We start from the raw sequence: 16,865 nt of genomic DNA, 5'->3' as shown, positions 1-16,865 counted from the left end.
TGCATGAAATGAGATGTTGATTGTCATTTAGCATTGCATCTGTGAAATAATGAAATAACATTGTCACAAGTAGGAAACAATAGACCAAAACATGTGTTTTGCTAGATTTGCAGCTAAGCAACTGCGTGGAGGATGTTTATCTTTATTTTGCCCAAAACAGGAATGAAATTACCTGGAGGAATAGCTCCTATGTCACAAGAATATTCTGGATCCAAAAGGTGGAAAAATAATAAAATTCCAAAAATAAGAGATTGACTATACAGATATTAGTAATCTTCATCATAAAAGATGGTAAAAATCGGTAGAAATTATTCAAGTGTAAATTGAATCTAGAATTTTTTACATATGAAAATGCATGAGAGATATTTTTAAATAAAATAGCTAGTGCTAGCTTAGAGTTTTCTCACAAGAGTGTAGAAATTACTATAGCAGAGAAAGTGTCAGTCTAATCTAACAGGGGTCATAGTGAATTGCATAAGAACAAGCATTCAGTGATGCTTCATCAGATTTTTTGTTGCAAACCCCCAACGATTTGTAGTTCCCTTGGATCAAACAAAAATATGTTTTTCCTGTGCTCAGAGCAGACTTCAAGTAGAGTTTTGTGTCACACCTTTGTGACTAACCAGGTGCAAAGTACATTATTTGGAACAGATCAATCTCTCTGATTTTGTCCAAATATTTTTTTGTCAAGACTATTACATGGGTCTCCTTTAGTAAAATGAAAAATTAATTTTACAATCCCACACTCTCCACACTCCATCCGCTAAAAATAACACGTAAAGATCATCACAAAATTGTATTATTTTCTACATTGCTAAAGGTGCATTTTCCTTTCTGTCCATTCCTTCCTTCCTAAAGCAAAGCCCATGTTATGAGGGGAAGGGAAGGAAGTACTGAGCCTCTGTAAAATGAATTTTGTTTGGTTGAATGAAAAATGCTGTTTTGTGGCAGTGAAAACTAGTTGTGAACTCCAGTGTAACCCTGGCCAACTCAAATAGTTAACTGCAAAGTTTACATTTGGGAATGGGACCCTACATGAAGTTAAAATGTTCATGTTTTCAGAAAATAAGTTTCAACAACATACAATTAAGCAGTAATTCACTTTAAAATTAAATTCAAATTCTGCAAGAAAGCAGAATGTTTGACATTGAGGGAGATTGAAACAGGAGGTTTTAACAACAATGATTTCCATTTAACTTTTGCATTTTCTGTGCTCTTGTTTAGTACTGAAACACAGTCATATTGAATGTCTGGCCACAAAAGGTCACACTGGTTCCACAGAAACTCTAGTCTTCAACAATTTTTTCAGACTAAATTGTTTTTGGATTGATCTTGGTTTTTCCCCTTCTTTCAGAAACGTCATTGCTTAGTGGCAAGAATATGATAGGAAGTTTGTAAGTGCAAAGGTCTGAAGAAAGAGAAAGGAAAAATGCCTTCAAACACTTTTTTTCATTTTCTTTAGAAAGATATTCCATGGCATGCATTATGTGAACAAATAACAACAGCACTGCTTGTCTTAAGAAGACAGAAAGATTGATTTTTCTTGGGTTTTTTTAATGTTTCTGCTCATGCTTTCAACCCCAGCCACTGATGTAATAGCCAAATGTTTGAGCTTTGACCCGAACAATAGCATTTCACACTTGGAAAATCCCTATGCCAGCCTGTAGGAAGTCTCTGCCACCACGCCTCCTGATACAACACTTGTCCAAGGAAAAAATTAATAACTGTCAAAACTGGCATAGGTATAATGGATCTGCTTTTTGGTTAGTGGTTTGCACTGCATGTTTCTCAAAACACAATTCAAATATTTACAGTGAATGCCTTTGGCTGTAAGAAAGGCAGGAGGCAATATAGGAGCAGGCAGCTCAGCCCTTGAAGGGTTTGAAGCACTTCAATCCATTGAAGTGAAGAGCTTTTCCCTGTTCCAGGCAACAAGCAGAATTATGGGAGGAAAAAGTCATCAAGTTGACCAGGGAAGGCTTGGACTGGATATTGGTAAAAATGTCTTCATGAAAGAGTGGTCAGACACTGGAACAGGCTTCCCAGGGCAGTGGTGGAGTCATTGTTCCTACAATTGTTCAAAAGACATGTAGATGTGGCATTTTAAAACATGGCTTAATGGTGGGTTTGGCACTGTTAGATTAACAGGTTGATTTGATGATATTAGAGGTCTTTTGCAACCTAAATGATTCTTTGATTATCTGGTTAAAGAGAAAAATCGCAGTTGTTCTGTGGGAGGGTTTTAAGCATAAGCTTGGTAATCAGTGCTAGGATTTAAAAAAAAAATCACTGCTCATCTCAGGCAACACTGATTCTTTTCGATTTTGTTGCCCAGGATGACATTCTTTTTCTAGACCCATGAGATTACTTTTTTTTTCTTTTGACAAGTTACTTATTAGAGACTGAGAAAAATGGGAATACTTTTGATCTCTACAGATCTTTCCTCTAATATGTTATGGATTTACACCTGTACCAAGAGATTATTGCATTTGTCCTGATATACTGATGGAATGGGCTGTGATGGGGAGGGACCCAAGCATGTGGACTCTTCTTGGTTGCCTGCCTATCTCCAAACTGATACCTAGGTGCTAATAAACCAGTTGGCATCTGGTTCTTCTTTTCTGGAATGGGACTTAAAGAGAAACAGAAAAAAAAATCCACCAGACATGAAGGGGAAGGATGTTGATCTTTCTGGGACATTACTCAGAAGTTTTCCTACTCCTATTCATTGCTACTCCTGTTATTTTTATATTCCTATATTCCTATTCCTTTTATTATTTACTGTTTACTGATGCAAAGAAGGCTGCTCAATATGCTGCTTCCCTCACTACTCAGTATCTTTTTCTTACAACCCTCATAAATTATTGCCTGTCAAAAATGCAAACCATGATCAAAACCAACAGAATTTCCTCCTATTTCCTTCAGTGGGATTTAGATGAACACTCTTTTGAGCAACATGTTTACCCTTCTGTCTCTGATCTAGACCATGTGCCTTCAGAGAAAAAAAATACTCACAGAACAAGGTTTTTGGATATATAATTATCCAGAATTATATAACTGAGTTATATGATGACTACCAGGATAGAAGACTGTAACAAAAACTCAGTCTGGTCTTTGCAATGCTTAGCACTCCACTTGTAACTTTCAGATTTCTCCATGGTGATCTGGAGGTCCAGTTATGAGGGGAAAGCAGCAAAAGTCATCTGAAGGAGACCATGCTGTAGGAGGGAGGACATGCAAAAGTGGAAATGCATTACTTCCAGCCTGAAGACCCCCACTAACTCACCCAGAGTCAAGCTGTTTACTCTGATAGTAAAATCTCCATCACTGAAATCTACTTTGGGATCCTTCTGATGCTGCCATGACCAATGGAGTTGACAAAGCTGAACACAAAATTATCTGATCCTGATAGAGGTTTTCCAGCTAATGACAATCCAAAGGCAGCAGCAGACTATTGATCTGTTTAGTTTCTGTGCATTTTCCATCTCAGATACAGGTATTCAGGTATTTTTATGTCTTCCCAATGACTGCCAGTGCCTCCCCATCCACCACCCAGCCCAGGTGGTTTTGTGCAGGAGCTGACCTTAGAGGGGAGCTGGCTGTGGTAAGGATGGCAGCTCATCCATCACAGCCTTCGCAGGCTGTCAGCGTTGCATTTAATCTCACTTGTAATTTTCCAGGGGAGGTTTGCAAAAGCCACAAACAGAATCCTAATGCTATATAATGAGGTTAGTAGCCAGTGAATACTTCCCCTTAGGAGGAAGCTGGGCTGTGTTCTAGCTGCCCTCAGCTCTGCAGAGATAGGAAACTCCCAATTCAGCCTACAGTCCCACATGCTGTTCATGTGCTGTGGGAGCAGGTATATATTTTCTAGGCAAGATTCTCTCATATGTTGTCACAGGTATACTTCCCTCTCAACTCACATGTGCTCTCAGAAATGGGCACTCAGAGTCCTGCACTTTTCAAAAAAAGACTTTTCCAGCCACTGTCACATTGTATACATGAGGCTTCATTCCAATTTTTAGATTTGGGACATCTTGCTCATTGATTGTCCTGCACGCTTCAAGTCCTTCTGTAAATCCTGATCAAAACCCACCCAGACAACCACAGTTTTTAAAAGTTTGAACCCAACTCAGTAAACTTCTTTCAGCTCTGAAATTTTCATTTTTCATTATGTTCACTACACTTATCTTCCACTTTCATTCCCTTCTTGAGGTTTACCAGCACAGAAATGAGCTAAGTTGGAATCAATATGACCAGAATTATATTCTCGGAAACAATGCCAGATTCAATCAAGAAGGGTTACTCCAAGGATGAGATATAAAGCTCTGCTTCCCAGATATATATTCAATAGAATGACCTCTCTCCCTGACCTGTCTGTCCATGTCATGCTGACAGATCATATCTTCCACTGATACAGACCCATGGAAGCTGCAATTTGTCAACAAGTACCTGGGCTGTCCAAATCTGGAATGGATTTCTATGATATTGCTTCTCTTCTGGCTATAAGATGGGAACAGGCTAAATCCCTGGAATTATGTGGGCCTCAGTCACCTCATCAAGCTTTATCCCTTGTTTCTCATTCCATAGGTGTCTAACTCCTTGACCAAATGATGAACCGAGAGAAAAATGTGTATTTTTTTCTCTAGACACATTTTTATATTTACAGATTCTTCAGCAAACAGATTAGTTAAATTACTATAGCTATATTCATTGTTGCTGGAAGCAGTATTGATAATTATTACAATGTTATATTTTTAAAAATTATGTTTTCAGCCTTGAAGCTGAAAAACATCAGCTAATCATCCTGAAATTGTTTGTGCCAGGTGTCCTCCTGAGCTGAACTAGCTCTTAAAATTTTGCTGAAGCAGTTAATCAGATCCTGAGGGCAAGATTTAAGAAAAATACCATGCTTTCAAATGAACTGTCTCCATTAATAACTTTAATGTTATCTCTGTAATTTGGCAGGAAACTGGAGTCCAAAACCAAACTTTTCTTGCTTTTTAAAGAAACCCAGCCAAATTTGGCCAAGTTGCTAACCTCCAGCCACAAAGATATTGGAAGGAAGTTTTCCTGCATTATTTAATTCTCCTGAGTATTCTCCATTTCTCAGAGCTCTTAGCAGTCTTGTTTCATTACAGAGCATAGCATGTCTTCCCTGCAGTTATTCTTTCTTGTAGGATGGAGAAAGCATATTTTTAGTCCTAGAAAAGGGAAAAAAAAAAAAAGGAGAAGAAAGAAATAGTGGAACAAAGGAGAAGTAAAGTCGAGTAAAGACTAGAAATTCCTATAGAAAAAGAATGGAAATTTTTTTATTTGAGTATTATTGAACTGACACCCTAATTATATTTACGACCTTGCCATTATTTAATATAAGGATATTTTGGTTCATGGGAATTTTTTCTCCCTTTTAGGTAATGAAGGTATAAATCTTCATTGAAACTGCATCTCTGTGCAATCATTTGCTTAGAACTGCAGTATCTTTAACAAAATTTTAAAAAATCCTCGTTCAGCTCAAACAAGGCATAGCAAGGAAAGAAAATGTCATTATAAAGTCCAAAATAAACCAAAACAGTCTTCTATTCAGACAATCAATTTCTCAATGGTGCCCAATAGACATATTGAATCACACATTTTGCTTACACAGCAGCCCAGAGAACAACAAGAACCATATTGCTACCCATCCCTTTTTTGCAAAAGGTTGGCAATTATAGCTCTTGGAAAGTGGTAACCATCTTTCATTGTGTCAGTAAGTATTACTCAGGTTGGCATACAACCTCCCTGCTTACCCTCACAATATTCTTAATTAAATTAAGACTGTACCTGGAGCATAGAGGCCTGATCCTTGCAAATGCTACAAAGTTTGTGATACAATGCAAGAGTTGATGGTGAGGAATTCTGAGGTGTGTGTTGTGCAGGTACATGCTGTGCAGATTTAGCTCCAGGCTGGAATGAACTGATTTTCATCCAAAATCCTATTTCTCACCATATCCAACCTTACACATAGGTAGAATAAATGCAATGAGGGGGTGTCATCATTTTATCATAAAGGGCATATTCTTTATGGTAGATATGAGAGAGTGTGCTTGTATCTTGAGTCAGAGGGCTTTATTTCCCTAGTAAAGACAGATGGGATTTTGAGTGCATGAAGCTAGAAATAGGAAAAAACAAAACAACAAACCCAACAAAAACAAAGGACTAAGATGAGTCTTGTGGTAGACAGTAGCAATTGGGACTTTCCATAGTCTATTTTATACCCTTTCACTAGGCCATCTTAAAGTACTCTTTTGCCTTTTCATAGGGGTGTTCACAAAGTGACTTAAATAAATCATGAGATGCAAATGTAAATAAAAACAAAACCTGGGATTTCTGTTCTAGAATTTGAGTAGGCACCATACAAGCAATTCATACCATTCATTTATTCAGATTTACGTCCAAACACTGAAAAGAAAGTGCAGTCTATTGGCTGGGAAGCTGGGTTAACATTTAGAAGCTCACAGGGTTTGCTCTGTGTTTTGCTGTGGATGTCCTGCAGGTTTTTGGATGAGCTCTCAAAGTGTAAAAAAACAAAAACTGGCACCTTTAGTGGCAGGCAGTGGTAGCCCTTATGATAAGCATTTAAGCTCTATTTGATGCAAACATTAATCAGCATTCTGAGCACCCCTCCATTTAGCAGGCTGGCAGGTCAAAAGCCAAGAGGTAACCAATATGGAAATTTCAGAAAAAATGACCCTTGCTTCAGAAGTCGGTGAATAAACTGTTTTGTTTCCCTCTAGCTTTGTACAGCTCCCCAAAATACATTTCCTACATATTCTACAAGAGCAGTAACTACACAAGGCCACTTAGAGAAGATGAGCTGAAAAACAAATAGATTTTGGATTTTCATACAGCTCAGGTATGAGCTCAGTGATAGGATTACAGCCTGAAAGGACCAAAACACTCCAAGGCATGCTCAGAAATTAATGTGACTGAGTAATATTAGGGTATGAAAGCCAGTGTGCTTAAAGAGTCAAGTTGCCTCCAGGATTAGATTAATGCTCAACAAGGATTTTCTAGGGCCTTAATTCTGTGTAAGTCTTTCTAGCCATCCATTCCAGCCTATAGAATAAAAGTACCAGCACTGTCAAATCAAAGGATTACTGTACTAAAGAGAGGAAATACATGGAAAATTTGATGCATTAGAGTTAGGGACACATCCTACCTGAACAAATGAATCTTGCCAGTCTACTCTTTAAAATACCTCATGAATCTGCCCTGATCCTTTCACCCTTGAATCTTATCTGTTGCATGCTGTCAGATTATTTTCCTGGCCAGTGATTTGCAGGATCTAAGAAGTCAGACTATATATCATAATGTTTTCATGTTGATTAATGTTTTGGGCATTCGGCAATATTAATGGAATTCTCCTTTTTTTGTAGGTGTCAACTGAAGAAGGAATGAGCTTAGCCAGAGAATATTCCTGCTCCTTTTTTGAGACTTCAGCTGCTCTCCGTTTCTACATTGATGATGTCTTTCATGGATTAGTGAGGGAAATTCGAAGGAAAGAGTCCTCACTGTCCATGATAGAGAAGAAGATGAAGAGGAAGGATAGCCTGTGGCGAAAACTGAAGGGATCCCTGAAGAAAAAAAAGGAAAGTACAACCTGATGGCAATTCTCCATGAATCACTCATCAGGAGCTGACCATAGTAACCTGTAAGAGTTCAAAAAGGCAGCATTGACACAGCATCTTCCAGGCCAGGTCCTGGAGTTCCTTCCCTTCAGCTCTCATGCAGAAGTTGCTCCTTGAGAGCCTAATTCATGGTTTCCCTGTGACTCTTCTGTTCTATAGTGTCATTTAGCATAACCTCTCATACCTTTTCTGCAACTCTGAGTGGAGAAAATACTGTGTTTTTTAACATGTGCTCCATGGCTGGTCTTCAAATGCTATGAGTTACGCCAGCAGCCAAGGCAGAACCAGCTTACACCAGCTCCAGGGCAATGGATAAACTTATTGCCTCCTCCTCTGCATGCACAGGTCATTTCATCATCCCAGGAATGAAAGACATTGATGTCAATGGATTTTTTTGACTTTAAGGACTTTGGGATATGACCTTCAGCTTTGCATTCACATGTAGGTTTAGGGTTAGAGTGTGCTCTGTGTCTGTGTGTGACCGTGTCTGTGAGCCAGGCACAAAGGGAGCCCTGGGGATTCTGACCCCGTGTGCCCCATCCCCATCGTGGCCTGTCCAGGCAGGTTTTGCAAGCAGAGTCATGCACCAGCCCTGCAGAGGCTGCACTGCCTCCTCTCAATGGCACTTGCCAGGGCTGGCTGGCAGAGGTGCCACCTCCTACAGATCTGCTGTGCATGGAAATCATGCAAGGGTTTGTGTTGGAAAGGAGCTTTTAAAGGTCACCTGGTCCAAACCCCTGCAATGAACGGGGACACTTTACACTTGGTCAGGTTTCTCAGAGTCCAGTTCGGCCTTTCGTTGGATGTTTCCAGGGATGGGGCACCCACCACCAACTGGGGCATCCTGTGCCAGTGCTTCACCATCAGCCACACTCCCCTGTCCCACCAAGGAGCTCTCAAGTGCTCTGTGTGTCCAATGAGCCCCAGAGCCCTCCCTGCAGCAGTGCAGCTCTGTCCCAGCATGAAATAGCACCTGTGATGTAGCATCCAGCCCTTGACTTACTAGAGAATTGCATCAGCTCAATCACCATTGCTCACAGTCCTTGACCATCCAGCTGAAACACTTGATTAAGCAGTTGGATAAGTCTTTTTAAATATTCCTTTTTAAAGCTGGCATGAAGTAGAGTATATGCTCTTAAACATTTTTCCTCCTGAAGTTCTTTTAATGTTGTTGCTATTTATAAATTTTACAGATAGAATATGCATAAGTTTTGTCAAAATTAAAGATTGTGATTTCCATGGAACCATACAAGTAGTCAGTGTCATTTGTGCCTGTGAGTGATAATTGATATAACAAAAAAACATGTGTCTTTGTTATTAAATGTTCCTTTTCCAGTTTTCTTCTGTGATTATTTTGCAGAGTTTCAACCAATTATATTTTGCATAGTCTGGGTAGGAGGGGATTTGTTTTCCTCTGAAAAAAAAAACTTGGAAAGGTTTAGGTATTGTGAATAGCTTTAGTTCATTAAAATCTAATGTTTTGTTCTCCACTGTCCCTTCCTTTCCAGGGAATCTGGAGATATTTTGTGAGTTGTCAAAAACCCTCCATCAAAAGTAATTATTTGTTGTATGTTTTTAGATCCTATGTGGCTATATTTCTATTTGAGAAAGATTGTTTTGGAGGAATACAAGTACATAAACCCATTCAAGGTAAATTTTCTGTTTCTTGCCTCAGAACGCTGAAGTCTGCATTTATATCATTGCAATTATTAGTTTATCTGTATTGCCACAGAAGTTTCAGGTCAAGTGTCCTAAAGATGAAAAGATGCACTTGTCCAAAAAGTTTATGAGCTAAGTATTGGTGGAGGGACAACGAGAGGCTGCACTGAACAGATGGCAGCTATGAGACAATAAATAACAAGGGGAAACATCTGTGTTTGTTCCAATCCTGCACACTGCACAGAGGGGAACGAAGCAGTCATTCCCTGTGTAAGAGAGCATAGAAATTACCACCATGAGAAACCTTGAGGGATGGTCTTTGTTTTTTTCAGGCAGATGACTGAGTTTTGAATCAATTGAAAATCATTTAGTGTCTGTTTTATCATTTCACACTGCCCTACTTAGGGACAAATAACATCAACATGGACTTGGCTCTGTATTTTTAGGGGTATCTTGGTATAAGTCAGTTTACAAGACAAGGAAAGAAAGCATAAGCCAGAATAAGTACAGTGTGTTATTAAGTCTTAAATGGATTAACTTGATTAAATATAGCCATTTCACTGGCATTAAGGTCATCTGGCATAGAGCAACATCTTTCTGCGTTGTCAGACTCTCTTAGCCCTCAAGCAGGGTTACCACACACAAGCTGCTCTTGGAAGTGATTCCTGGATTGTGCCAGGCTCTTCACCACACTGACCAATGGGTCAAAAAAGTGCTGCTCTTAACCAATATAGACATCATTCTAAGATTTTGGCAGTATGGATGTGCTAAGGTGTCTCCTGGGATATGTTCTAATTAGTGGAACAGACACAGTTTGCATCATCATATTCTCAGATGTAGCAAGCCCATGAGAACTCCAGGTTCTGTGTCTTCACAATCAGCCCTGAAATGTTCATTTTGAAAGGCATTTGGTACCAGGTTAGTCTCTTCAGGAAGAATGAGGTACCATACCCTCTGAGGATATTCTGCTAACATCTTCTATGAGGAATTTCAGGCATTAAATATGTCTTAAGTAGAAAATTCTGTATTGATCTCACTCCACTTTGATCATGTAGAACTTGAGGATTACATCCAGTCATTCAGATGCTCTCTTTGGTAATACAGAGAGATATTGGTGATTTTCCCCATATGGCATGGATGGTTAGCATATGGTGAATCCCTCCTGAACTGGCCATCTCTTTCCTGACTATATTTCACTCCACAAAAAGCTGACTCCCAGTCTCCCAGTTAACATTTTGATATCTAAAGTCAGGTAGGATAAACTCCATCTGTACAGATTTTTCCACTCAAAATCAACAGCAAAGAATAGTTCTGCAAACGCTAGGGTTTGAGTCTTGCCTCTGAAACACCACACCAGCCTTTACTTCTAAATTGGAAAAGTAATTCTGATTTACCATGACCCAATTCCTCAATAATCTATAACGCTTAACCTCAGTTAATTGAGCAGTGCTGATGGAGGTTAGAGTTAGTGAGGATAATATAAGTCATAACTGCACAAAAGATTGGGTGCAGCTCCTTTACCTAATTAATCCTTCTGATTCCATCATAGAAGATTGTATTTAGCTGTCAGACCTAGCTGACCAAGAAAATTAAAAAATAGAGGCTCTGTGTCTGAAGACTTTTCTATATCTGACTATTCTCTCATCTAATCATGCATGGAAGATTTGAAGAAGGAATCAGACCATTTTATTTTGCTTTGTTGCCTACAGTCCCATGCAAGTGGCAGCTATAACTTATTCCTCTGTCAGACCGTGTTGCAATTGGACCATAATTCAGGTTCCTACAGGAATATAATTAAAGCCAGGTAATAAATAAAATAAAGTAATAACAATTTGCAAAAGTATCCTTGGTGTCTCTCACAAATACATAATATATGGTGGTTAATTACCCTTCTTCACAGCTGTGGCAGATCACATGTTGCCTCTAGTTGAGAAGTGATCTGGGGAAGGCTGTAAGTCAAGGTGGAGTATTGCAGAACTTAAGTTTTGCTTTGTACATGGTTTTGGCACACCAGCCTTAGAAATTTTGTACAGAATCCACCTCTGCTTGCTCAGACTGGCAGTTCATAACTATGTTAGCAATCTGATGTCTTTACAAATGATTAAAAATAGTTCCTTTGCACACCTGAAACATGTCTGTTTTGAGACTGAGATTTAAGAATGCATAGCTAGAATGAAAAGAACTAATTAGTGTTATTTTGCCCACTAAATATATAATACATATATCAATATATAGGCAATATGCATACACTATAATATATATAGTTTCTGAATGTCTCTTTTGTAAGCTTAGATGTTTGCACCCTCTATCATGACAGAAAAAAAACCCAACAAAACATCAACAACAAAAGACGTGCAGAAACTATCCAACAGCTGTATCAAATTCTTCTCCCAATTTGAACTTTTCTCTTGGCTCAGATGTGATTTGTGACAACCAAAATAGTTGCAAGTGGGTCTTTTGTAGAAACAGTAAGCAAAGGTACCTACTGCAGCCACCTCAGAAGGTGACATAATGTGGAATTCAGAAGGTGAAATAATGATGAGTGTTAAACTGAAAACTGTAAATACATGAATACTCATGTATTTTATGTAAATCACAAAGGGTTGGTGATTAGCTCCTAGAGCTAGCTATATGCACTAGTGTTGGCCTGAATTTGTACTAGCAATCAAAAGTAGACAATTATGCTAATATAATTCAATTAAGTCTACTTACAGCAGTTAGCCATATTTAGACATTTCCTTTAGGGAATCTTACTTAGGCAAGTGTGCATCCCACACTGCTAATTGCTTATGACTCTGAAAAAAATCCCTGAAAATTAGCAGAGGAATGGAAAAATCACAGAATGTGGCTTTAATGCAATATGAAAATCACTGTTCTCATAACTTTTAATGGCAGTTGAATGGAATAGTGTCTTCAAACAGATCAGCCTCCCTTTTAGCACTATTTCTAGCTTGATCTGTCCCTTCAAGCATGTGGAGTTAGAATGTCTGCCTGGCAAAATGATTTGTAATGGGGATGGCATTGTCTCACAGATGCTGTGAAAGTCACCCCAAGAGGCATTGCCCTGCACCTCTAGCCTGATTTATCACTCCCTGATGCTCTTGGTTCCAAACCTCCTCAATTTGAGCTCTCCAATTTTGTTACATCGTGCTGAATTATGGGGTTGTTTTGTGATGAGGACAAATGTCCACTCAAGAGCACCAAACTCATTTCATGATCTGAACTCTTTCCCCAAGAGGTAATAAAGACAAGAACATCCAAAACCATTGCATCACCTGCTGTATATCTTCTGTCAATAGATAATTAATGTGACAATTAGATTTTCCCATTCTCACACTTTGTCATGTATCTTTTTTTACAGCACTTTTGGGTTTACAGCTATTTCAAAAGCTACATGATCAAGCTAGAAAGCCATCATTTTTCATGATGCTTTTGGAAGAGAATTTCACTAAAAAAATAATTTTAGGAGGATAAAATAAAGCAGGTCTTATAATGATATATTGCCTTAGTTGTATTAAAAAAGCCCAATATAATTTTACCTTATAGATTAGGCATAATCAATAGAAGAGAAAGGCATCCAATTTCACATCTGTGAAACTCACCAGTGAAAAATATCATATATTTATGTTCTTTCTGCATTCTGCAAACAAGATAGTTGGAAATTATTTTTCCTGGAAAGAGAAAATCAGGATAGAACTAGTAGATTAAAGAACTGTATTGTAAATCATAGTTGTGACTTTATTTAGCTCATTCAAAAAGTTTCTTATGCACTTCTATCCATTTGTGTCTCTGCAATCCCAAAAACACTCTTTTATTTTACAGGGGCATGTAAGAGACAGGACAAGGGGAATTAGATTTAAATTGAAGAGAGTAGGTTTATAAAGGTTTATAATAGATTTAGGTACAGGAATATATATATATATACATATATATATATATATATATATATATATAAATTTTTTTTTTTTTTTTTTTTTTTTTTTTTTTGCCACAAGAGTGGCGAGGTTCTAGGATAGATTCCTATAGATATCCCTGAAAACATCCAAGGCCAGGTTAGATGGGATTTGGAGCAATCTGGGATAGTGCAATGGCAGAACCATTTTATAATTTTATAATCCTATGATTGTATTTAATTTGTTCTCTTGCACTAGCCCCAGCTATTTAAAAAACAGCCTCAAATGCATTTGACAAACCAAAGACACAGAATCTTCTATGTTCTCCAGAAGTTTCTTATTAGTGCTCACACTGAGGAAAAACAATAAAGTTTTCCCTGATAAAGTTTTGTAAAGTCAATCAACTTTCTGGATAAAAACTGAATTTGCCTCCACTGCTAGACATTGCTGACTAATCACAGATGCCTCTTTATGTAGGACATTGACTAAATAAGCTTGAACATATAAAGCATTCAGCCAGCATAAGTGGGCAGCTCCTCTGAAGGCAGTGGAAAATCTTATGGTTGATTCACATCCGTCTCCAGAAGAAAATTGCACATTACAGCATGATAATGAATATACTTCAGAGGAAGATGAGGTTTCTGAACTGAAAACTTAAAAAGTCCATAACCCAAAGCAAGACAATTTAAAGAAGACAGAATAAACAGACTATTAGTAATGACAAGGATAGGCAGAAGGAGTAGAGGAGAATACAATATAAGTAAATGTATGAAAATCATAAAATCATAGAATGGTATGGGTTGGAATGGACTATTAAAGGTCATCTAGTTCATCCCTCATTGCTGTAAAAAGGGATAACTTCAACTAGATCACTTTTCTCAGAGCCCTGTCCAACCTGACCTTGAATTTTACAGGAATGTGGCATCTACCACCTTGGTAAGTAACACGTATCTCAATTGAACTTGGAAAGCCTTGCAATGTTCTTCACTCTTGATGACCCCTAACAGCTTTTTGAAGGGGACCAAGAGCAGATAAAATGACAAAAGGATACATGACTAGCTCCAGAAATTAGGTTCAAGCACACCCACCATGAGTTTGTTGGAGGATATTAAGATGAGTGATACTAAAAGAAACAGAAATTGATGATGATTTGCTTCATGCTTCATGAGGATGATGAAATTTGGTTGGCTTAGAAAATTAAGAGAGATCAGAGAATTTATTACTGCTGTGAGTAAACAAAATGGTTTAGGAATATTTTAATGCAAATCAGATTTAAAAAACACAGCACAAAATGGAAAATTGATTGAGAGGAAACAACACCAAAAAGTGAATGTATAGTTTTTATTTCCTCTCTGCAGTACACATCCGGTTCCTAATGAGAATCTGCTTGAAGCTGACTATGGAATAAGCTGGTCCCTCATTGAAACTTCTTTAGACATTTAAAAGAACAAATCTCTCTATGGTTTTTGCTATCTCCCTGTGCTGTGTCTGCTTCAGGAACTGAAAGCCACTCTTTTCAACAGAAGAGATGGAGAAAAAGTAGGATGCTCATCTTTGTACTTTTGGAAGGATAGTAGCAAAACTCTCATTTGTATGCTTCATAACTAATATAAAAGATGGCGTGATAGCTCCCTGCTGAAGATTTTAAATGATACTTCAAATATATAATTTCATCTAGGACAGCAGCTACCAGTTTGCAACCAGTGCATGCAGATCTTTTGCTGCTGGCTTTTTCCCTCCCACTGTGTTCAGACCAGATGTTAGTGAAAAATGGAACCTGTTTCTGCTCTCCTGTTTAGTTAATAGGGTGTTCACTGAATACTCCTAAGTCTTTATCCAGCAAAACTGGATGAAATCCAAGTTATCAGAGAATACAGCAGGGCTGTCTTTAAGGAGGCAGATGTTCAAAGGAGTACTTTGAAGAGTTTTTGACCTGTGAGGAGTTGATTACCATGATGTGGATGAAAGATGAGAAGAAAAATAGATGAAACCATAAAGCCTAAGAGAATATGCTATACCTGCCAACAAAAAACTTCAGAAAGACTTAAGTTATAGAAGCTGTAAAATACTGCTGTGATAAAAGTTCTGAGTCAGGACAGACCTTCAGGGACTGCAGAGAAATTTGAGAACACTCAGTACCATCTCTGTTCTTTCACCTGATAGAGATTTTTCAATCCAGTTGTCACTGAGTAATAAAAATCCTTACAGGGAATCACAGTGGTTCAGATAGATTGGATAAGAAAAGTTATACTGTGTCACAAAAAGATCTTCACTTTTAATGGATGAGGAGGTTTGACTAGTTTGAAGATTTCCCACCATTAGTTAGATTTTGTAAATTAAGAGCAAATTTGAAGACTACTGTTAGAAGCTCTCAGTTCATCTTGGGTATAAACCAATGCCAATTATTTCACTGATAAACAAGAGACTGTCAGCCTGAAAGTGAAGCAGTCTGTTCTCCTTGGCCAGAATCTTCCAGACACCGGATAGAACCTGCACCCCATGCATTTGTCTATTTCCAAATGGTTCAGCAGCAGTGAGCAAGTGCTGAACCTCAGGCTCTGCCTCACAAACCTGCTGTTGGCCACCTGTGGGTCTCACCCAGTCAGAGCCTAAAGGAGGAATTTCATCTATCACAACCCTCTGGGCTGTAACAGGTCCTTTCCCCTGGGGTAGGTGTGAACAGGAGCAGGAGAATCAACACCACTGGGAAGGCATCAGAAGGCAGATGCCCTTTCATGCCTTCCTTGAGCTGTGCTGATCAAACAGGGAGCAACAGCTCTTCTTGACATTTATTTTTTTCCTTCAGAAAGTGTTAGAAGGGCAGAGTTAAATAAAATGTACCATATTTTACCATTTTAGAACTGAATGTGGTTTTTTTTTTTTTTTTTATCTTGCAGAGCAGGGCAGGCACTATGGGATTGCTTTCTCACTGGAAAATATGTACCCTATGCACCTCAAATATTCTCAGAGACACACACATGTTCCAACCCCAGAATTTAATCTGTGGCCATCTATCATGCAGCCTGCATCTGAAGTAAAATAGTAAAACTAGGGTGAAATTTTTTTCACATCTTTGTGCCACCAGAGGAAAAAAAAGTATCATATGCTTCATAATTTTACTAATAACACCCACACTATCTATTTTCTATGTGCCCTATTGGGTATCCTTCAGTAGTTATTTTCAAAACATAGAAACCATAATACTCTTATTTTCATTGCAAAGAAATCCAGAAAAAAAAAAGTTTAAATTAAATGTATAACTTTAATGTGGCCACATTTTCCTAAAATAAGTACTAAATTTGTTCAAGTGCATCAAATTTGGGTTGTAATAATTCATGGTGAAGAGGAGCAAGATATTGGCACTTGATGGAGTACTTGCATGTGACTTTTCCTCGGTATTTTTAATCTCTGTAAAAAAAAGTGTGTCAGTGAGAGAGGGGAGTCTGCTGGGATGACTTTAGGTATGTACATTAATCAGCACTAGCAGAAAAAAAGTAAATAGAGGTTCAATATTTGGCTAACTTCCAACTGTTGAGACACATTAGATGGTAGGCAAGGCTTGCAAGGGAACTGGTAAAGGCCTTTACATTTAGGTCACCTATATTTAGACAAGATAAAGCATTATGTCTTGTCCTACTAAGAA

General features: G+C 38.2%; 1 protein-coding gene across 2 annotated transcripts in view; it reads left to right on the top strand.

Annotated features, from left to right (window-relative positions):
* The window catches only part of RIT2 (Ras like without CAAX 2), a 169,575-nt gene extending 160,565 nt beyond the window's left edge, over window positions 1–9,010 (top strand). Inside the window, exon 5 of one of the 2 annotated variants that reach the window (XM_079330404.1) lies at window positions 7,419–9,010. In XM_079330404.1, coding sequence (XP_079186530.1) covers window positions 7,419–7,646 — 228 coding nt within the window. In that variant the 3' untranslated portion in view covers window positions 7,647–9,010. The remainder of the gene's footprint in view (window positions 1–7,418) is intronic. The other variant, XM_079330405.1, reaches the window with a different exon arrangement.
* Window positions 9,011–16,865: the final 7,855 nt, after the last annotated feature.

The sequence above is a fragment of the Erithacus rubecula genome (assembly GCF_903797595.1).
Source record: "Erithacus rubecula genome assembly, chromosome: Z".
Classification (NCBI taxonomy): domain Eukaryota; kingdom Metazoa; phylum Chordata; class Aves; order Passeriformes; family Muscicapidae; genus Erithacus; species Erithacus rubecula.
Note: the sequence above shows the minus strand (reverse complement) of the source record. Positions and strands in the feature narration are given on the sequence as shown.